At 36.1% G+C, this 18,447-nt stretch overlaps 2 protein-coding genes, 1 long non-coding RNA gene and 2 pseudogenes across 3 annotated transcripts; 2 read left to right on the forward strand and 3 right to left on the reverse strand.

Annotated features, from left to right (window-relative positions):
* The first annotated feature begins 169 nt into the window (after window positions 1-169).
* LOC120190253 lies at window positions 170-2,951 on the forward strand (annotated as a pseudogene).
* A 1,169-nt stretch (window positions 2,952-4,120) lies between these two features.
* On the reverse strand, window positions 4,121-4,708 carry LOC120190757. The gene is made up of 3 exons (XR_005522640.1): window positions 4,519-4,708; window positions 4,250-4,401; window positions 4,121-4,153 (listed from the first exon to the last, which is right to left on the reverse strand). It is a non-coding gene; the product is annotated as an uncharacterized LOC120190757 (long non-coding RNA).
* A 2,432-nt stretch (window positions 4,709-7,140) lies between these two features.
* LOC120190254 (putative disease resistance protein RGA4) lies at window positions 7,141-9,061 on the forward strand. The gene is made up of 4 exons (XM_039193352.1): window positions 7,141-7,184; window positions 7,366-7,612; window positions 7,659-7,892; window positions 8,003-9,061. Exons 1-4 carry the CDS (start codon window positions 7,141-7,143, stop codon window positions 9,059-9,061), a joined length of 1,584 nt encoding a protein of 527 aa, XP_039049283.1.
* An 800-nt stretch (window positions 9,062-9,861) lies between these two features.
* LOC120190752 lies at window positions 9,862-12,901 on the reverse strand (annotated as a pseudogene).
* Window positions 12,902-16,877: 3,976 nt separating this feature from the next.
* LOC120190755 (ESCRT-related protein CHMP1B-like) lies at window positions 16,878-17,932 on the reverse strand. The gene is made up of 2 exons (XM_039193800.1): window positions 17,608-17,932; window positions 16,878-17,314 (listed from the first exon to the last, which is right to left on the reverse strand). The coding sequence occupies exons 1-2, from the start codon at window positions 17,930-17,932 to the stop codon at window positions 17,028-17,030; spliced, it is 612 nt and encodes a 203-aa protein (XP_039049731.1). The 3' UTR covers window positions 16,878-17,027.
* Window positions 17,933-18,447: the final 515 nt, after the last annotated feature.

The raw sequence follows: 18,447 nt of genomic DNA on the forward strand, positions 1-18,447 counted from the left end.
TCTGAATTCTTCTCAAGTCCAGAATAAAAAAACTTGAGTTTTCTGGGTGCTTCAGGAAATTTTCAATTCAATTTCCATCTGGAGAATAAAGTTACGTTATTTGTTGAATTTAAACGTTTTGATGGTGGAAGAACCTGCTTTTTGAGTTAAAAGTTTGTGGCGAATTAAGCACTTTGAAACAATAATGAAAGGAAGAAAAGACGAGGCAAAGGTGATGAGTCCTATGTTTCCTAGGCTTCATGTGAATGATACAAAGAAAGGGGGCCAAAGGCACCTCCAAGGAACAAAATGGCCTCTATGAGCAACTCAGTATCCCTTCCCAAAGGTTCAACGCTGCACCACTTCCACCAAAAATACCAACAGCTTGGTTCCTTCAATATCTTCAAGCCATGTAAGTTTACTATTTTTAATGACCTTATTATGCAAATTTCCTATTTTATGTTGTATGACAAGAAATGGTTCATATTTGTAGGGTGAAGGTAATGAAACTAGTATGCTTATGCCATTTGGATACGCCCATGAATCTTCAATTTCGCCCTCGAAGTTTCATTCTTATTCCATCCATGGGGCTAAAATAAGAACCACCAAAGGAGTTCAAGATAATAAATTCTTGAAAGTTATGAATTACCGTAGTTTGGATACCGTCCCACCAACTCCAGCTGTTCTTGAAAAAATTACATTTCAACCTAGCTATTTCTCTAGCTTTAAGAAAGTTTCTCGAGGAAGCTAGTGATGATGACGACCTTAGGGTTCCTACACCTGCTATGTCTAGAATCAATCGAAATAGCAGTTGCAGTAATCAGGGCGAAAATCAGGAACATTTTCCTAAATCAAACTTAAGCTCTTCAATGCAACCTCAAAATGCTAATGGAATTTCTGTAGATTCGAAGTCTAGAAGATATGTGGGGAACCAAGCTGAGGAGAATGGAAGATTATTTCAAAGCAATCAAGACATCAGGGGAAGATCTAATTCAACCAGAGATAATATCTTAGGTGATGCATCATCTGACCTGCAAGGATTCAAAATCACAGAAACGCCACTTGATTCATGTAATAAAGAAAACAAAAGCAGCTCAGTGGATGTATTGAACAGTGAAGTTCGTGCAAATGCTCGGTTAAACCATGAGTATATTTCAGTGGAGTCTGTCAAATCTCTGGAAAATGCTTCCAAGGTGAGAAATAAGTCATGCTTGCGACAATCACTTGGAATTGATAATGGAAGTCCGAAAACACTTGAAAACATAAGTAAGGCTGTTGAAGAAAATAACACCGGGGCTACGCTAGTTGATGGTGTGAACAGACATGATAATGTCCCAAGTACTTCCATGGAGTCCCTGTCTAATTGGATATACCCCTGATGATATTGTGGGAGTAATAGGTCAGAAAATTTCTGGAAAGTACGAAGAGCTATTGTCAAGTAAGTGTCCCACTTCTGTTGTTAGTATTCGCTATTGAAGAGTTGCTACATCTAATTAACACCAGGAGTGTGTGGTATATATAATATTGTTCCGTTACATATTATGAACATCAGAAGTATGTGCATATAGATTCTGGCTCATGATAAATTACTCTTCGGTCATTCGTTTTGTAAATGGTTGACATATTGCCTTCTATATTTCTTGTAATATTGGTTTACCTTCTGTCTTCTATCTATAACTGCTCTTTCTGCTGCAAAATGTTCAATATATTTTCTGTTTGCATCAGTTTAACTCTTTGCAAAAGCTCCCTATACTTGTTGCTAGCTCCGCTTCTTGATGAGATACTAATTGTTATATAACTGTTTTCAGCCAACAAAGAATATTTGCCGTGCAAATCTTCGAGTGCATAGACATAAAGGTAAATGGATCGGTGTATTATGGACTTGCTAGGTATTTCAGCAAATTATGCGTGTAATCTCAACAAATTTGAACTTTGCATTCATTTGGAACAGGTTCAGAGGTTGATTGCTGGGTCACCATATATTGCTTGAAGATACCTATATATGGGCAAACCATCTTTAAATGCTTCTTCAATCAAGAAGTTCCCATCTAGAATGTTCCTGAATCGGCATTGATTGTTAAAATCCTAAATAATTCTCAAAAATCAAATAATAGGGATTGAATGTGCAGATGAGAAGGCAGTTACTTGGCTTCCCCTTCCTTCCTTGGGGTTATCTCCACCTGAAAGTCAGTGGTTAGTACCTGTAATGTCTCCTTCTGAAGGACTTGTCTACAAGCCGTATGCAGGGCCTTGTCCTCCAACTGCAGGTTTCTTGGCACCGGTTTATGGTGGCTGTGGTCCTCTGAACCAAACTGCAGTTGGTGCAGACTTTTTGAACACAACTTATGGTGTTCCTGCTTCTCACCAACACGGAATTGGGATTCTTCCTGGAAACCGTCCAAGATGTCAGACCTACTTTCCACATTACGGCATGCCAGTTACGAATTCAACAGTTTCGGACTCAACAGTTGAGCAGATTAGCTCGTTCCAATCAAAGGGAAATCAGTTACAACATGTGATGTGAACTTCCCCACAACTCAACAAAGTTCATGCAACATGCCAAGTCAGATGAATCAAGTAGTCCCTCTGAGAAAACTGCCTGCATCTAAAGACAGTGAAATCAGGGAAGTACAGCAAGTAGTCCCCCTGAGAGTCTAAAGGGGATTCACTACTTCCTCTTTTTCCTACCAAACCCACAACTCAGGCATGTACTGACAATGCTCAGACTAGTGGAGAGCAAACACGGGTAATTAAGGTCATACCTCATAGCCGCAGATTAGCAACCAAATCAGCAGCTCAGATCTCCGGTATACAAGAAGAAAGGAAACAATATGATTAGACTTTGTTCTATGATGACATACTTCAATCGGAAATGACTGCATGTGTACTCGTTAAATATTTGTTAGTTTTGTATCTGTATTAATAACATGTACATAGACTACATATGTTTGAAAAGTAATCAACTTTTACTCGATTGCAATAATGCCTGATTCTGTTTTTTTTTATGGTTGCAGCAAATCTTGGTCGTATTAGAAAATCATATATTTCTCTGTAAATATTCAATTATCTAGGATTGTAAGTCTATGATTCAAGAAATTCTGGCTCCGACACCAGAGTTCTTTGAACACCATTTTCGTAGAAGCTGCTTCCATGGTGTTCACATTGATGTAGTATCTCAATTTTGAATTGTTAAGCTGAAACAACTAATAGGAGAAATCCAATTTGAAGAACGCAATTGTTACTCAGACCAAGTGTTCCTTCATTGCCTAAGAACAGTAAAACTTACAAGTACTGAAATCCAACACTTGGACTCATGAAGTCGGGGACTTGGGATTATTGAAAAGGATACTTAGAACAAACTTTGAAGCGTGAAAATCGAGATAATGCATGAATTTTATTAATTTTCAATGACTTTACAAGCATTTGTCAGAGTATCCAGGGCCATAAAAGAATGGGTACCATAGTTCTTCACGTTTCCCATTTGTAAATCATAACATTCAGGTCTTGACATATGGAACAACATTTTCAGCATCTTTTATAGCTCCAGATTCATCCACATACCTAATATTTCTGATAAAACTTGCTTTCGTTAAGCCTTCACTAGGAAAATGACCACTTCCCTTTGAGTAGAGGTGACGGCCTTCTAATCTTGAATTAACATCTCTCCACCCCAATTTATTCCATCGGCTCTGTCGGATAATTTTTGAAGATCAAACCTGGCCAGTATCCTAAATCTATTTCCATTACCCTCAGCCACCAGTTTCCACTGTGCTTATCCTGAAACAACATTTCATTTGGTCATTTTATGCTTGGAGATGATTAATCTGTACTGCAATTGTAAATGAAAAACAACTTTTTGACCTCGAAAACAGGTAATAGCCTTGAAATGTTTGCATACCTTGTGTGTATGCTTATCTCAAATTGCTTGCCTGCATATGTAGAAACAGGTTCTATCTTGCCACCAAGACTCAATTTACTGCTTGTTTGTACAAATCCAGGCATACTACATTAAAGCAACCAGTTTGTTGATAGCCATCGCTCTAAACATTCCACAAACAACAGTATGAAAACATTATGTTAGATATTTGACAAAATGGTTGAGATACAGACAAGAGTCAAGCAAACTACAGTCCAGTATATGGAATAAAAGTGTATGATTCGTGTTCGTGAAAGCCTGCAGTGTGATTATAATATGTTAACAATAACCCATATCAAAGTGATCCAAACCAACGGATATAAATAAGAGATTTTTTCATGGGAGAAAACTTACTTGCCATCCAGCTTCCACAGTCATACATCTCATTTCCCGAGAAAACCCAAATTTGTGCTAAGCTAATCTCGTTATTAAATGTTGCTGGTTTCCATACATTAGCCGAGCACTTGCTCCGAAATAGTTGCCATCAGTGCAGAAACTTGAGCATACTAAATCATGATTTCATTCATAGCAAAGGGCAAAAGAATCATTTTAATCAGATTTAGAAACTTTTTGTTTTTTGTTTTGTTAAGAAACAAATGGAGGAGTGAATTTTGAAAAGCTACCTCGTGATCACTGCCAACATTAACCTCAAGCTGTTTACCACGAGGAAAAAAGGTTGCTTTCCACCCAGGTTTGTGTTGTTGAGATCTAACAATGGGGATTGTTCCTTCTGGACATTCTCCATACTTATGCCAACCTTCAAGGGGATGCTTCCAATGTTTTGCTCCATTCCTTTTGGATATGAACTGGGTTTCATCTGACAGTACAAAACAATTTTATGCTTTCAGTGTTTTCGATCTTCAACGTTTTAGCGTATTATTTTTAAAATATTTTTTTTATTAATATCGGTTAATATAAGATATTATATTTTAAACATAACTTAAGCTTTTTAACATTAAACATTTATATCATAAAATTTATTATAATTAAATTCGAAATTTTAATAAATAACAATAATTCTTTTATCAATAAGGTGTTAATATACAGTGAATTAACACAAAAAAAATCTTAGGTAGATGGTTTTTTATCTGACACGTTGTTAATATTTTATTACATTAAATATGAGCTTAAATTTTAATTTATAATAGGATAATTTTGAAAGGGAAATATTTAAATTTTATTTTTGAAATATGGAATATAAATACAAATATTATATTATTAGAAAAATTGAAGAAAAAGAAATATTAAATATATTTGAAATATTAACTGAGATTATTACACTAGATTATTTATACGAATTTAATATCAATTATAAATTATATAAATTAGTTATAACGGATAACAATACCTATTATATGTAATACTATAATCAACTAAATAATTATATAAAACTAATATTAAATTACTAAAGAATAATTATTTTAAAATATCATACCTAATTAGTTCAATAAATAATTAGTTATATGTATTATATTTATAACGGATAACTAGTAAGAGATTATGATACGTATAATTATCAATATGCACAATATATCATATTAATTTATAAAAAAGAACAGATACACATATAATATACGTGAAATTAAAAAACGATCAAACCTGGATGGTGTGATTCTTGAGTAGAGGATGATGAAAAGCCGGTTTTTATAGATATCAACACAGTCAATTATATCACCATCTTCACTCTGTCAACCAAATAGAAAACTATCAAGAACCATATATGTAAACAACAGCAACCAAAGAGAAAACTATTATATAATAGATTAAGAACTAAACCTGTATTGTTTTTACGGCTCCTTTATGCTCGTTGGTTTTACCATAAGAGAGTGAGCTTCCTTCGACATGAACGTAGCAAGGCAACTCACAAAGCTATGAAAATAAATATGCAGTACCCGAGCTTAGAACCACCATTGATTTTTAAAAAATGAAAGTATTTCACCTTTGCTCAACAAATATCGAAAATTCTCTTCTTTCTTATGTGGGTCTTGGGAGGGATTTAAGGAATCAAACTTCGGGATTTCTATATGGAAAATTAATCTTATTTAGGAGTTAATGATTCTTGTTTTATCCAGGAATGATTATGGTGTCATGGATTTTTTTTTTGGTAAAATATCGAGAAAAAAAATTAAGAAAGATATTGTATTTATTCAATCTGTAAGCGCAAATAATTTTCCTTTTTGGTCCTTTAACGTAATAATATTAAAATTGAAATTAAAGTTTTATATTATATATATATATATTATTAATTAGTGTTCATATATTATATTTCGTATTTAATTAAAATTTATATATAATTTAAATGTTATCCATTATATTAATAGGTGTAAAGTTAGATACAATGATAATTTTAAAAAAGTAGAAAAAAAATTCATAGGTAATACTCCGTTTTCTTAATGTAAAAAGATAGAACAGCTTGAATCCAGGTAAGAAAGATAAATTAAGCAATATGACTGAATAGTGCATAATTTACCACAATTCTCATGCAAAAGTCATACACTTATGTAATTAGTCTAAGGAGACAAACATAAACGACCAAAATGGTTCCTCTCTTAATGTGAAGTTGAAACAAAGCACGGAACTCAGTCAATGGTTCTATTCGACCTGCACATACAGATTTAGTAAGGGAACCATGGCTCTGGATTGAGGAGGTTCCACCATCATCAGATTTAGTTGGTAGTTTAACACTAGCCATACTCAAAGACAAAAAAGAGAGTATTAAATGCAAATAAACAAAACCAGGAACAACGAAAATTATATTAAAAAAGAGATGATTATAGTTGTAAATGAAGAATTAGGAACAATCCATTTTTCCAACTCGAGAGCGAGTCGTGGGAGCCAATGACCTTGACTATATGTTAGCATGATTTGTGGTTGAAAACAACGATAAACCGTCAAAGCTAAAGCCCCGAACATACGTTTGATTTTTCTTCTTTCCTCCCATCTAAATCTGCCATTTGTGTATCAAAGAAAAATATCTGCCGTTTTCTCTACTTCTCCTATAATCCCGAGGTTGACGCACTTGTTCAGCAGTCTTGCAGGCTGCAGCAGCTAACCGCCATTGTTCAAGACATTGAGAGAAAGGTGACTTTTATGGTGGACGTAAGGAAAGAAGCCCAGAAGTTGAAAACACTCTCCACGCTATCCAAGCAGTGTTGATCGATGCAGAGAAGGCAAGTGGAGGAAGAAGCTGTTAAACTTTGGTTGGAAAGCTTAAAGCCACATCTTATGACATGGACGTCTGATTGATGAATGGAACACTTCTATTCTCAAATTTCGAGTTTCAAACAAGGTATGCTTCTGTTTCAGCAAAATTGTTCTTCACCTTGCTGTCAAAATAAAAGATTTAAACAAAAGACTTCAAGTGATTACCGTCGAAAAAGATATGTTCAGCTTTAATTTAAATACAAGCAAAGGAGAATCTGAGCGGCCGGTTATGACCTCATTTATCGAGTGTCTGTGATTTACGGCAGAGACCAAGACAAGAATGCTATAATTCGTATGTTGATGTCTAAAAATTATCAACAGCAAAGCCTTCATATCATCTCTGTGGTTGGAATGGGCGGGATAGGGAAAACTACCCTTGCCCAACTAGCCTATAATGACCAGGAGGTGAAAGCATTCTTTAAGAAACGAATATGGGTGTCTGTCTCTGATCCCTTAGATGAGATTAGAGTTGCCAAAGCGATTCTTGAAGCTTTAACTGGAGTGGCTCCCACTGTAGCTTAATTCGAGACGCTTGCAGAAGATACATCGATTAATTCAGAGGAAGAAGTTTCTTCTCGTTTGGATGAGTGTGGACGGAAGATTGCACAAAGTGGGAATCACTGAAACACTCTCTCAAGTGCGGAGCAACGGGAAGCAAGGCCTTGATCACCACACGGAAGGAAAATGTTGCGAACATCATGGGGAGCACATCCATGTTCCCGTTAGGGCAACTGTACGAGGAGGAATGCTGGTCGTTGTTTGGTCTGGTGAAGATCCAGTAATGATTGCAAAGGTTTAGAGGACATTGGAAGGAAGATAGCTAACAAATGCAAAGGCTTGCCACTCGCTGCTAAGGTTCTTCGGGGACTCTTACGCTTCAAAAAGTCCAAAGAACAATGACAGAGCGTGTTGGACAGTGAGCTATCGGAACTTGAAGAAGTTGAGAAAGGCATTTTCCCTCCCCTGTTATTGAGCTACTACGATTTGTCTTCAACCTTGAGGCAATGCTTTTCGTATTGTGCCTTGTTTCTAAAAGATACCGTGATAGATAAGTTGATCAAGTTGTGGATGGCCCAAGGTTTCTTAAAGGGAATGGTACACAAAGAGATGGAGATCATTGGTCAAGAATGCTTTGACGACTTGGCCATGCGCTCCTTCTTTCAAGACTTTCAAAAAGATGAAAACAACAATAACATCATGAAGTGCAAAATGCATGATATAGTGCATGACTTTGCACAGTTTCTGACCAAAACTGATTTTTTTATGTTGGGAATGGAAGCTGTAAAACAGTCCACCAAGACAGAGTCTTATAATGGAAACTACTTTCGTCATTTGGTTATCGAGCTCGAAAAGGAGAGTCCATTTCCTTCTCGCATTTACAATGTTCGAAAGCTTTGCAGCCTGCTGATCAAGTCATATAACAAAAACAGTTCGATCGGTAGGGCTTTGCCTAAGTTATTTGATCAATTGATATGCATAAGGACTTTGGATTTGAGTTGGTGTTTGACTAAAGAAATACCAAAAGAGATAGGCAATTTGACAAATTTGAGGTACTTGAAGCTCGGCAATAACTATGCTCTACTAGAACTGCCAGAAACCTTGTGCAATTTGTATAATCTACAAATCTTTGACTTCACACGATGTCGAAGTCTTCTAAAACTCCCTTCTGGGATCAGAAAGCTACTGAATTTGAGGCACCTCGATAATTGGGAGACATTTGGGTTGAGATCCATGCCTAAAGGAATGCAAAGACTAACATGCCATCGGACATTAGAGGAGGTAGTTGTGAGCAATGGTTCCGATGGAAATAAAGCATTTACCCTCGGCGATTTGTCTAACTTGAGTTACTTTCGAGGGGATTTAAAGATTCGAGGATTAGGAAATGCAGCAGATGTGACTGGGGAAAAAAAAAGCAAAACTTCGTACCAAGAAGGGCCTTGGTGGTTTGACACTAAACTTTGATTTCAGTACCGGGAGAATGTGTGATGAACATGCCATTCTTGAAGCCTTATAGCCCCCTTGTAAAGTAGAAAGATTAGATTTTTCGATGCTTCAATGGACCCAACTTTTTCCCATGTTGGTTGAACTTATCGGCATTGCCCATGCTGAAGCATGTTACAATTGGCAATATCAGAAACTGAATTCTTTTGCCTCCCTTGGGGGAGCTGCCTTCCTTAGAATCCCTGCAAATATTAAACATGACCAAAGTGAAGAAAGTGGGGCTCGAATTTTTTGAAATTAGCAAAAGAAGAGAGGCAAACAGTATCCCTTTCATCTTCATCACCTATGATTGCCCTCCCCGGTTTGAAATATCTTCGCTTCTCATACATGGAAGAGTGGAAACACTGGATTGATTGTGAAATCCCATCGACAAGAGTTGCACAAATGGAAAATGCTGTCATGCCACGCCTTCAACCCTTAGACCTTGAGAGATGCCACAGGTTAAAGGCTTTGCCACACTTCCTTCTCGGATTGACAAGCCAAAAGGAATTGAGCATTGTTCGTTGCCCTACTCTATCAGAATACTGCAGAAAGTGGCCTTACATATATCGCAGGCCTAACATTAGAATCGATGGTGTTTATGTGCAAAGAAGTAGCCATTGAACTTCTTTATTCAGGATACAATATTTTCCATGTTCCAACTATTGAACTGCTATGACCGAGTCTTAGTTAATTAGGAGTTTGAGGATATACGAGTAGTTTAGGAATTGTATTTAAAAATAAACTATTGACATGGAAAGATTCATTCATTACTGCTTTTGTTTTTGCTCTAATTTCGTGACTTTCTTGAACTGATTTGACTTGCTGTATTACCAAATGAATTGGTTCAGTTATCATATCGTTTAAACATTTTATTGTATGGATGCCAAATGGTTATTTGGTGTGAACTTGAAAGAATGCTGTTTCTAAAGCAGCATTGTTAAATGCCAACCCGATGAGGGTTGTCCAGGATTTTCACATTTCATGTAAATTTGGCTCAGCCGCAAGAAGATATCTAGCAGCCAATGATGCATGAAGTGCAGCACCATAAGGAAGAACATCTTCGTTCAGCGAAAAGTAGGGTGAGTGGACAGATTTGAGCTGCGGCTTGGTCACATCTTGCATTCCAATCATGTAGAAATACCCTGGAATTGCCTCTTGGTAAAATGCAAAATCCTCAGATGCCATCACTGGTTGCATGTCTATAACTTGTCAGCCCCAAGCATATCCCTGCAACTTTCTGGAAGTGCTCATGCAAGTCCTTATGTTTACGGTGGGAGGAAAAGAGGTGGTTCGATTATCGTTTTCAAAGAAATCAACAGTTGCATTGCACCTATACACAGCGGCTTGCCCCTTGATAACCTATCATTTGAATAAATCAGTTATGGGGTGGTAAAACTATAAACAGATGTAATTGGCTCTACCTTCAAAATGCAGGAAAACTTGTAAAATGCAATATATGAACCTATTTCAAAACTTCGGTTACAATATATGAACCTATACACATTGCTTATTAATTCATGAAATGATTCACAAAACAAACAACTTATATACCTCCTGGATTCGCCGCTTAAGTTGCACTAAACTTTCTTTTGAAAATGCTCGGATAGTCCCACCGATTGAAACTGAATCTGGAATGACATTCAAAGCACCACCCCTTGAAATTTTGCCACAGTCACTACCTACAAGGAATGCTTTGTTAAAGGCAGAACCCAGAGTATCAAAAAAGGCAAACATTATGTGAGTGTCTTGAGACTGGGAAAACATGTCAATAGAAGGAAAAGTTCTTTGTAGTAAATATTAAAGGAGATGAAGGATTACATATACAAAAAGCATATCCTGCAGAGTAAAGAAAATCAAATTTTCACTATGTTACAGGTTATAGAAGTAAGTCAGTAGTCAATATTCCACTAGGTTACAAGACATAATGCCATATTTCCGAACAAGAGTACAAAAGATCCAAAGTGAAATTTTCCATGAATGATGTTTCTTTCATAGCCCTTTCATTTTGGGCATAGTGGCTTACTAAAGAAAATTGAAATAGATCAGCGGCCTTTTCTATATTTAAGCTTCTACATAGAGAAACATGACATTTAAATTTGCTTAAAGGAACACCTTAAATACACAAAACCAGCAACCTTTCAAAATGTGATGCAAAGCAATTCTCTTACATTATCTTGATTAGATGACAAATGTGACCGAGGATTGCAAAAATTTAAAGAGGGAATTTGGGCATATAAGAGAGGAACAGTATTTATGGCATAACAATAACTTAGAAAATGGCTTAAAAAGATAATCGAATCATGTGCAAAAGTAGGCACACGATAGAATGAATAAGCTATGGAAGGAAGAAATGTACCTGGGAATCCAATGGATCAGCTTCACGTGAAACAAGATTTGTAAGCTAATAACAACATTAGAGGCTGCCAAAATGGGGTCCGTTGAATTCTGAGGACAGGCTGCATGGCCTCCTTTTCCCCTTATTACCGCATTGAAAGTGCTGCTTCCAGCCATTAGAGGACCTGGCTTTGAGGCCACCACACCGACAGGTCCTTGGGGTATAACATGCAACCCAAAGATTGCATCAACATTCTCTAACACACCTGAATCTAGAACTTTCTTTGCCCCTCCGCCTCCTTCCTCGGCTGGTTGGAAAACAAGAACAACTGTACCCTGATTAAGAGAAAAAACAGCATCAAACATCGATGAATGAAGAACAATAATTCATTAAATAAGCAATGCTATAAAGCACAAAGTCTGGAACTTTATGATCAAATATTGTGAAATTAGCAGAAGAAAACTGATGTGACACCTTTAGCTCTTCAACATTCTCTTTTAGTATTTTGCAGCACCAAGAACCATTGTAACATGAGCATCATGGCCGCGCATGCATCTTCCCGGATTTTTACTCTTGTGCTCCCACTCTACCATTTCCTGCGTGTTTAGCATCCCATTAATAGAAGTCCATAATTGATTACAAAAGCAAATGAAAAGAAAAACATCAGGATGTGCTAAGGTTTGACTTAAATCATGCTGGTTTGCCCATAACAAAATTCATAATAGCATTGTTGTAAGTAATGAGATAATATTCAACAAGCTATAGTCATACAATTACAATCTAGCTAGGAAATGAAATACTAAAGCTCAAATATACACCAACAGAAGTGGAAATGTCAATAAATCTCTAAATTATACAACAATTACGCCTCATATTTGCATATTTTGCTTTTGAGACAAGTCTAACTTTCAAAAACAAGAACTTCGAGATGAATCCTAAAAGATATGAGAAAAAGAAATTATTCAAACCTGCATAGCAAGAGCATCCATATCTGCCCTTATAGCAACAAAAGGAGGTTTTCCAGACCCAACAAAGCCAACAACACCCGTAACTGAAACAGGGTATTTATAAGGAATACCCATTTTATCCAATTCTTGTCTGATCAGCTTACTAGTTTCAAATTCCTCGTATCCCAATTCAGGATTCTCGTGTATCTTTCTCCTAATACCTACCATCCAATCAAAAAGCTCCTTTCTTTTAGCAAAATCAAGAAACTTCTTGGGGAGTTCAGACACTCTACTTGGTGAGGTAAGAGAAGAAGATGGCAAAACAACTGCAGGATTAATCAGATGAAATATCAAAAGAAAAGAGACCAACTTGGGGAAATTCATGCTTATTTTTATTGTTTTCTATGAAAGCAAATTTTATCGTTTTTGGCCAAAGCAAGCTTAAAGTTTTAACAAAGAAGAGACACAGAGTAAACACTACAGGAGTTGGATTGTTGAGAATTTTTAAACTGGGAGAGGATTTTTATTTTTGAAGAAATTTGAAGATTATGTAAAATATAAATTCATTCAACTCTACCGATTTTTTAGGACAATCTGCGTTAGGACAGTAAATGTGATTTTTTTAATAAATAATACTTTTAAGAAATATGAAATGCAAGCAAGTGGGTACGAACCTAGAACTTCTAGCAGCTTCAGTTTTAAGAAATATGAAATGTGACTTTGCTGAAATAGTTATTATTATATTTTGAGGTTTTGAGTATTAAAAATGTGAGGAGTATGAATATTAATGTTAAAAGATTGAGAGTTATATATTTTATTTAAATTTAAATTGATAAAACTAAAATATTGTTAGATCAATTTCTCACTTTCTATATACATTCTATCTGTTCATCTAATTATTTTTACCGTACCAAATATGAGATGATTGAAAATATTTATTAATATAAAATATTAATTTAAAAATCAAAATAAAATTTTTCGAGAAATTAAAATTTTAAGATTTTGAAAAAAATAATATTTAATTTAAAATCAAATCATGTATTAATTCATTGTTGATCATTTTTTAATAAGCATGAACAAATCCATCGTAAAATAATAGTAAAACTAAATATTAAATATTTACTTTAATTTAATTGTAACTCTAACTCTAACGTATGGATAGAAAATCTAACTAAATCAATTTGATTCAATTAATATCTAGTTTTAAATTCGGGATCATGTGAAAATATCTTGCCTAATAACCCTAAACCCAGGCCCATTAGGAATGAACCATCGCGTTGACGCTTTATTTAACCTTTTCTCCCTGGTGGGGCAGCTGTTCTTCGAAGTATTGGCTTGCCCAGGTGAAATATTTCCATCCCACCATGCTTTTATATACCTTGAAAGTTGTGCTACTTCCTGTTTGGTTCCCGAGAAGCCATGTTTAAGAAAGATTCAATATTTAGAGTTGAATTTTTATAAAACCCAGATTAAAAAAACCTTTTATCTGGTTAAGGGAAAAAAAACCCAAGCTTTAAAATCAGTTGTTTTTATGTCTGGTTTAGTAAGGCTGCTGAAATTAGTTGCTATAACCCTTTTTTTCCCCTTCTTTTTGATTGCAACTAGAAAAATAGTTATCTTCGTATTATTCAATCTGAATAGAAAATCATGTAGCTGCAAACCTGGGGCTCTCATTGACATAGCAATTTGATAATTTTCTCAGTTACATAAATATACAATTCTGGCGTGGATGATATGTGTTAAAAAGAAGAATTTAGCAATGAATTGAGTTTTTGTTTACTACTAATCTGCAATTGAACTTTCAGTGTCCACCCTGGGAAAAGTTCTCCATTTGGTTTTTAGTGTATTTAAATTATATTTGTGCATTCCTTCTTACCTCTTCTTTTTCATACTTTGGTTTGTTCTGTCTCTTTCCATCAAGTTATTTGTCCAAAGTGGGGAAGAAACTCCCTTCTTCAATGTAGGGCGAACTGCTTAAATTCGCAAGTAGTGGGTCAAGTTGATTTTAAATAGAACTCTTCTGCAGAAACCTCTGATGAAGAAACCATCTGGAAAGAATCTACCCATCGAATTTCGTTTGAATCGATGTTTAGAAAAACAAAGAGAACTGATTCAACCATCAGGATAGATACCGAGAGGCGTGGAGCGAAGAGTTGATGGTGTGGTTTATATCTCACAATTTCCTGAAGAAATTATCCATCAGATCATTGGTCTCCTGCGTTGTTATAAAGATGCAGCTAGAACTAGCATCCCGTCAAAGCGATGGCGAGACATGGGCGTATTTCTCGCGTTTAGTCTTTGATCAATGGAAATTTCTCTGTCAGCTGAGAGGTTTACAATCATCTTATGAAGTGCAAACGCAGATTCAAGCAAATGAAGAGATTTTTGGAAATAATGTCCATAAAACCCTGCAAAGACGTGTTGAGCAAAAAGATAGGAGTATACAGCTGTACTTCTCAACTGACTACTAGTATCGACCAGTGGATTGATCTGGCATTAAGAAACAACATCAAAGAATTGGATCTCCATGTCCGTCCGTATACACATAAATGCTACACCTTACCCCAATGTGTATTTGCTGCTAGAACAATAACTGCATTAAGGGTTCAATGGTGTAATTTGGTACCTTGTGATGATCTGAATCTTTTTAATCTTCGGAAAGTGTGCTCTGCTTGAGGATTTATGGATCGTCTACACTACTCGATTAAAAGTTTTGAAGGTGGTTTCAAATCTTCCTAAACCTAAAAGGGTTGATTTGCACAGTTGCGCCGGGTTGAATGGAGTTAACCTTCAAGCACCAAATCTTGAAACATTCTGGTATGTTGCGCTTAAGATTTTAACCTTGGAAGATGCTACGCTGAAGGATAAGTCGTTTCAAAATCACTGTCTTGTTTCCCTCTCCTTGAAAAGTTGGTCTTGAGCAGATGTAATGCCTTGAAAAATATTATAATATCAAACAATCAGCTTAAGACACTTATCTTGAGAGAATGCAAGCAACTAATGGAGGCTGACATTGATACCCCAAACCTTATTTCATTCGAGTACAAAGGTGAGAAGCTGATCCCTTTACGTCGTTGAATCCTTTGAGGTTAGAAGAAGCCAAACTTTGCTTTGAACCATCATGGCAATGTGAACCTCTATTCCAAAATGAAGATGATCACGCCCCTTGGTTTGCTAGTTTGCAAAAATTTCTGGAGAAGTTTGATTACAGTAGTGGTTTGAAATTGGTGCTCCACTGCGATAAGGCATCTTCCTTTCCAATTTCACGTTTATAGTTGTTTTATCAATAAATGTTATTATACAAATCGACCATCCTCACAAATTTCTGCCATCTTGCTTGGTATGCTTTATCAAGAACATCGTCATTTATGAAAAGCCAAAGGAAATCTTTCTTCCGTGTGTCTATGCTTTATCAAGAATCTTCTGGATGATATTTTACAAACTTCACGTCCAGCGACACTATCATCATTTTCAACTTCCAAGAGCAGTCTCCCCGAGGTATGAAATGCTGCTCTTTGAAGCTAAATGTTTCTATGTAACAAATTATATCCTTAGTAACCTTGTTTTATGGAACCGGATCCTTACTTTTACCTGTATAACTTTTCTTTTTTCCCAAGTTACAGCTAGTGCGTAAGAAACTAATGGCAAGAGAGAAGGATCCCGGCTGCTGCACATACAACGCTGCAGCTAACAAATGCTGGTGGCACTTTCAGCTCTTTCTGGATAACATAGAAACTGAGGACCTTGTCAATGGCACAAGTATATCTGAATCGATTTCTCAGTTGACGTCATTTGAAGCGTTCAATGTTGATTTTTTTAGATTAAGTTGGAAGCCCAGGAAAGGAGTTCTTGAAGGGTAGGGTAATGTTTGATTGGGTATTATCACACTACAATTTGGATCTTTTTTCCTTTTCATCCCCTTTTATAATGGTATAGATGCAGTTCTTAAACGTGTTTGGGTCTTTGTTTGGTTGTGGATTCATTTAATGTTTTTTGTTAGAAGAAACTACAACCCTATATAAAAATGATGTATACCTTAGTGTTTTATTCAGTAGATCTATCCACAACTATCAAACTAATGGATAAACATCCCTGTAAGTATCTTTGTGCGTTCACATACCCAATGAGAAGGGGAAATCACAAAAACATCAGCATAACCTTAAATGCCATCTCTCTAAATTAAGCAGAAAACATATTAAATGAAAGACCATCAATCAGCTAAACAGTGATCATCCAAATATGCATGCTTACTTTCAGCAGCGTTAACCTAATCCATTTACTTGACGTGCAAGAAAAGATTGAACTGCTTATCAAACCCTCATAATCATGAATATCTTCTTTAACCACAAGCTTATGCTCAATATTGAAACACCAAGATCATACAGACCAGAACCAACGGGTAAGCTCTAGCAGTGCATGCAAGGAGACTTGATCATCCCACATATCAAATTGTTTCAGGGATTAAGGGATGCTTTTGACACCTAAAATTCACGCTAAAGCTAATTTATATGAGATAAATGCAGCATTTAAAATTATAAAGGGGAACCATATTCAGTCAAATTTACATATGGAATAAGGTGTTTTAAGCAGAGCACTTGCGATCCCAAACATCATAAATGCTATTATATACCACAAGATCATTCAAATCAAATCCATCATTTTTCTAACCTCTAGCCTTAAGCTCAGCAAGTCGCCTCGACAAATCATCCTCATCAACCTTCTCCTCGATCTTGGTTGACACAGCATGAGCACCTGGTTGTGGCAACCCAACAGAGACCTCCAACCCATAATCATCAGCAACCTGTTGCATCAAGCTGTTGACCTCACCTTCTGGCGTGGACAATGAAGTAGAACCAGCCATAGCAGTCTCCATAAATTCCGCTTGGACCTCCATATTCACAAACTGCTTCTCGAATTGATCCATTGTCTCAGACATCTTCTGCAAATTGCCTGCAACAAAAAAGCGAATTTCATCATACCGACATGGAAAATATGGAATTATGCCGAATTTAAAGTGATTTAGTAAACAAGAACAAAATTTGAAAGAAATTACTTTAAGCCAATATATGCACACTATTTTTCAATCAAGGCCAATTGAATCCCAAAAGAAAGATCGAAAATTGCTTCTTCTTTTTTTGTTCTTCAATCGTACCCTATATTGTCCTGAATGCGAATTTGTACTAAAAGAGATCGCCATAAGGCGATCAAAATTTTAAAAGCAAAATCACTGAGGGAGAAATTACCTGTGTTCAAGGAAGATTCGAGGGACTTGACTATATTAGCCATGGACTTATTAATGGTGGTCATCTTAGCCTGGGTATCGAGCCTGGCAACAACAGCATCGAGCCGGGACGCGAGCCGAAGGTAGTTTATCTGCTCAGTGCGCTTGCGAATGGCGTTCTCGGCGTAGATACGAGCTCCGTCCATGTTACCTTTCTCCATCGCCTTCTTTACCTTCAATTTCTCAGATTTCTCTTCCTTCTCGCACTTCCTTGCCTGGCGTTGCAGCGATTTAGACGTGAATTTGAGTTCCATGATCTGGTTCAAGAGCTTCTCGGTGTTACCCATGGCTAGATTTGTTTTGTTTGTCTGCAGAGAAATATTTGACTTTAGGGTTCAGGATTTTCTTTCGTTTTCGCTTTCTTTTTATGTTTTGGACCTTTTGGTTATTATGGAAGACGGGACGAAAGTAGAAAAGCCGCGTAAATGGCGGACCACTCAACAAAATATTCTTTTTCTTTCCTAATTTAGCAATAAGAAAATACGTAGTCACCGATCCATAAATGCGTAATCTACCTGTATATACTAATAAGAGATAATTGTTCAGGATATCCCTATATTATATCCCATATTTTAAATTAATCCTTGCACTTAAAAGATATTTTATATTAGTCCTCAAACTATGACCCCATTCTAAATTAGTCTCTAACTTTTAGAACATTCTATATGAATCATCAATAACCAATGTTATTATACTTTGATATTTTTGTTAACATAGCGTTTATTCTACTCGTTAGAAAAATAATCTATTGTTAAAGGTCTTGAGAATTAAACACCTTTTAAAAGAATTTCAAGACAATTGA

Source organism: Hibiscus syriacus, unplaced genomic scaffold, assembly GCF_006381635.1.
Source record: "Hibiscus syriacus cultivar Baekdansim isolate YM2019G1 unplaced genomic scaffold, ASM638163v2 tig00116962_pilon, whole genome shotgun sequence".
Taxonomy (NCBI): Eukaryota; Viridiplantae; Streptophyta; class Magnoliopsida; order Malvales; family Malvaceae; genus Hibiscus; species Hibiscus syriacus.

Bases quoted from the DNA above. Each gene is read 5' to 3' on its own strand.
- LOC120190755 (XM_039193800.1), bottom strand. From the start codon at position 17,932: ATGGGTAACACCGAGAAGCTCTTGAACCAGATCATGGAACTCAAATTC. The intron at 17,315-17,607 runs GTAATTTCTCCC...TTTTTGTTGCAG, and splicing joins CGAATCTTCCTTGAACACAG to GCAATTTGCAGAAGATGTCT.
- LOC120190254 (XM_039193352.1), top strand. From the start codon at position 7,141: ATGAATGGAACACTTCTATTCTCAAATTTCGAGTTTCAAACAAG. The intron at 7,185-7,365 runs GTATGCTTCTGT...GATTTACGGCAG, and splicing joins AATTTCGAGTTTCAAACAAG to AGACCAAGACAAGAATGCTA. The intron at 7,613-7,658 runs GTAGCTTAATTC...CGATTAATTCAG, and splicing joins TAACTGGAGTGGCTCCCACT to AGGAAGAAGTTTCTTCTCGT.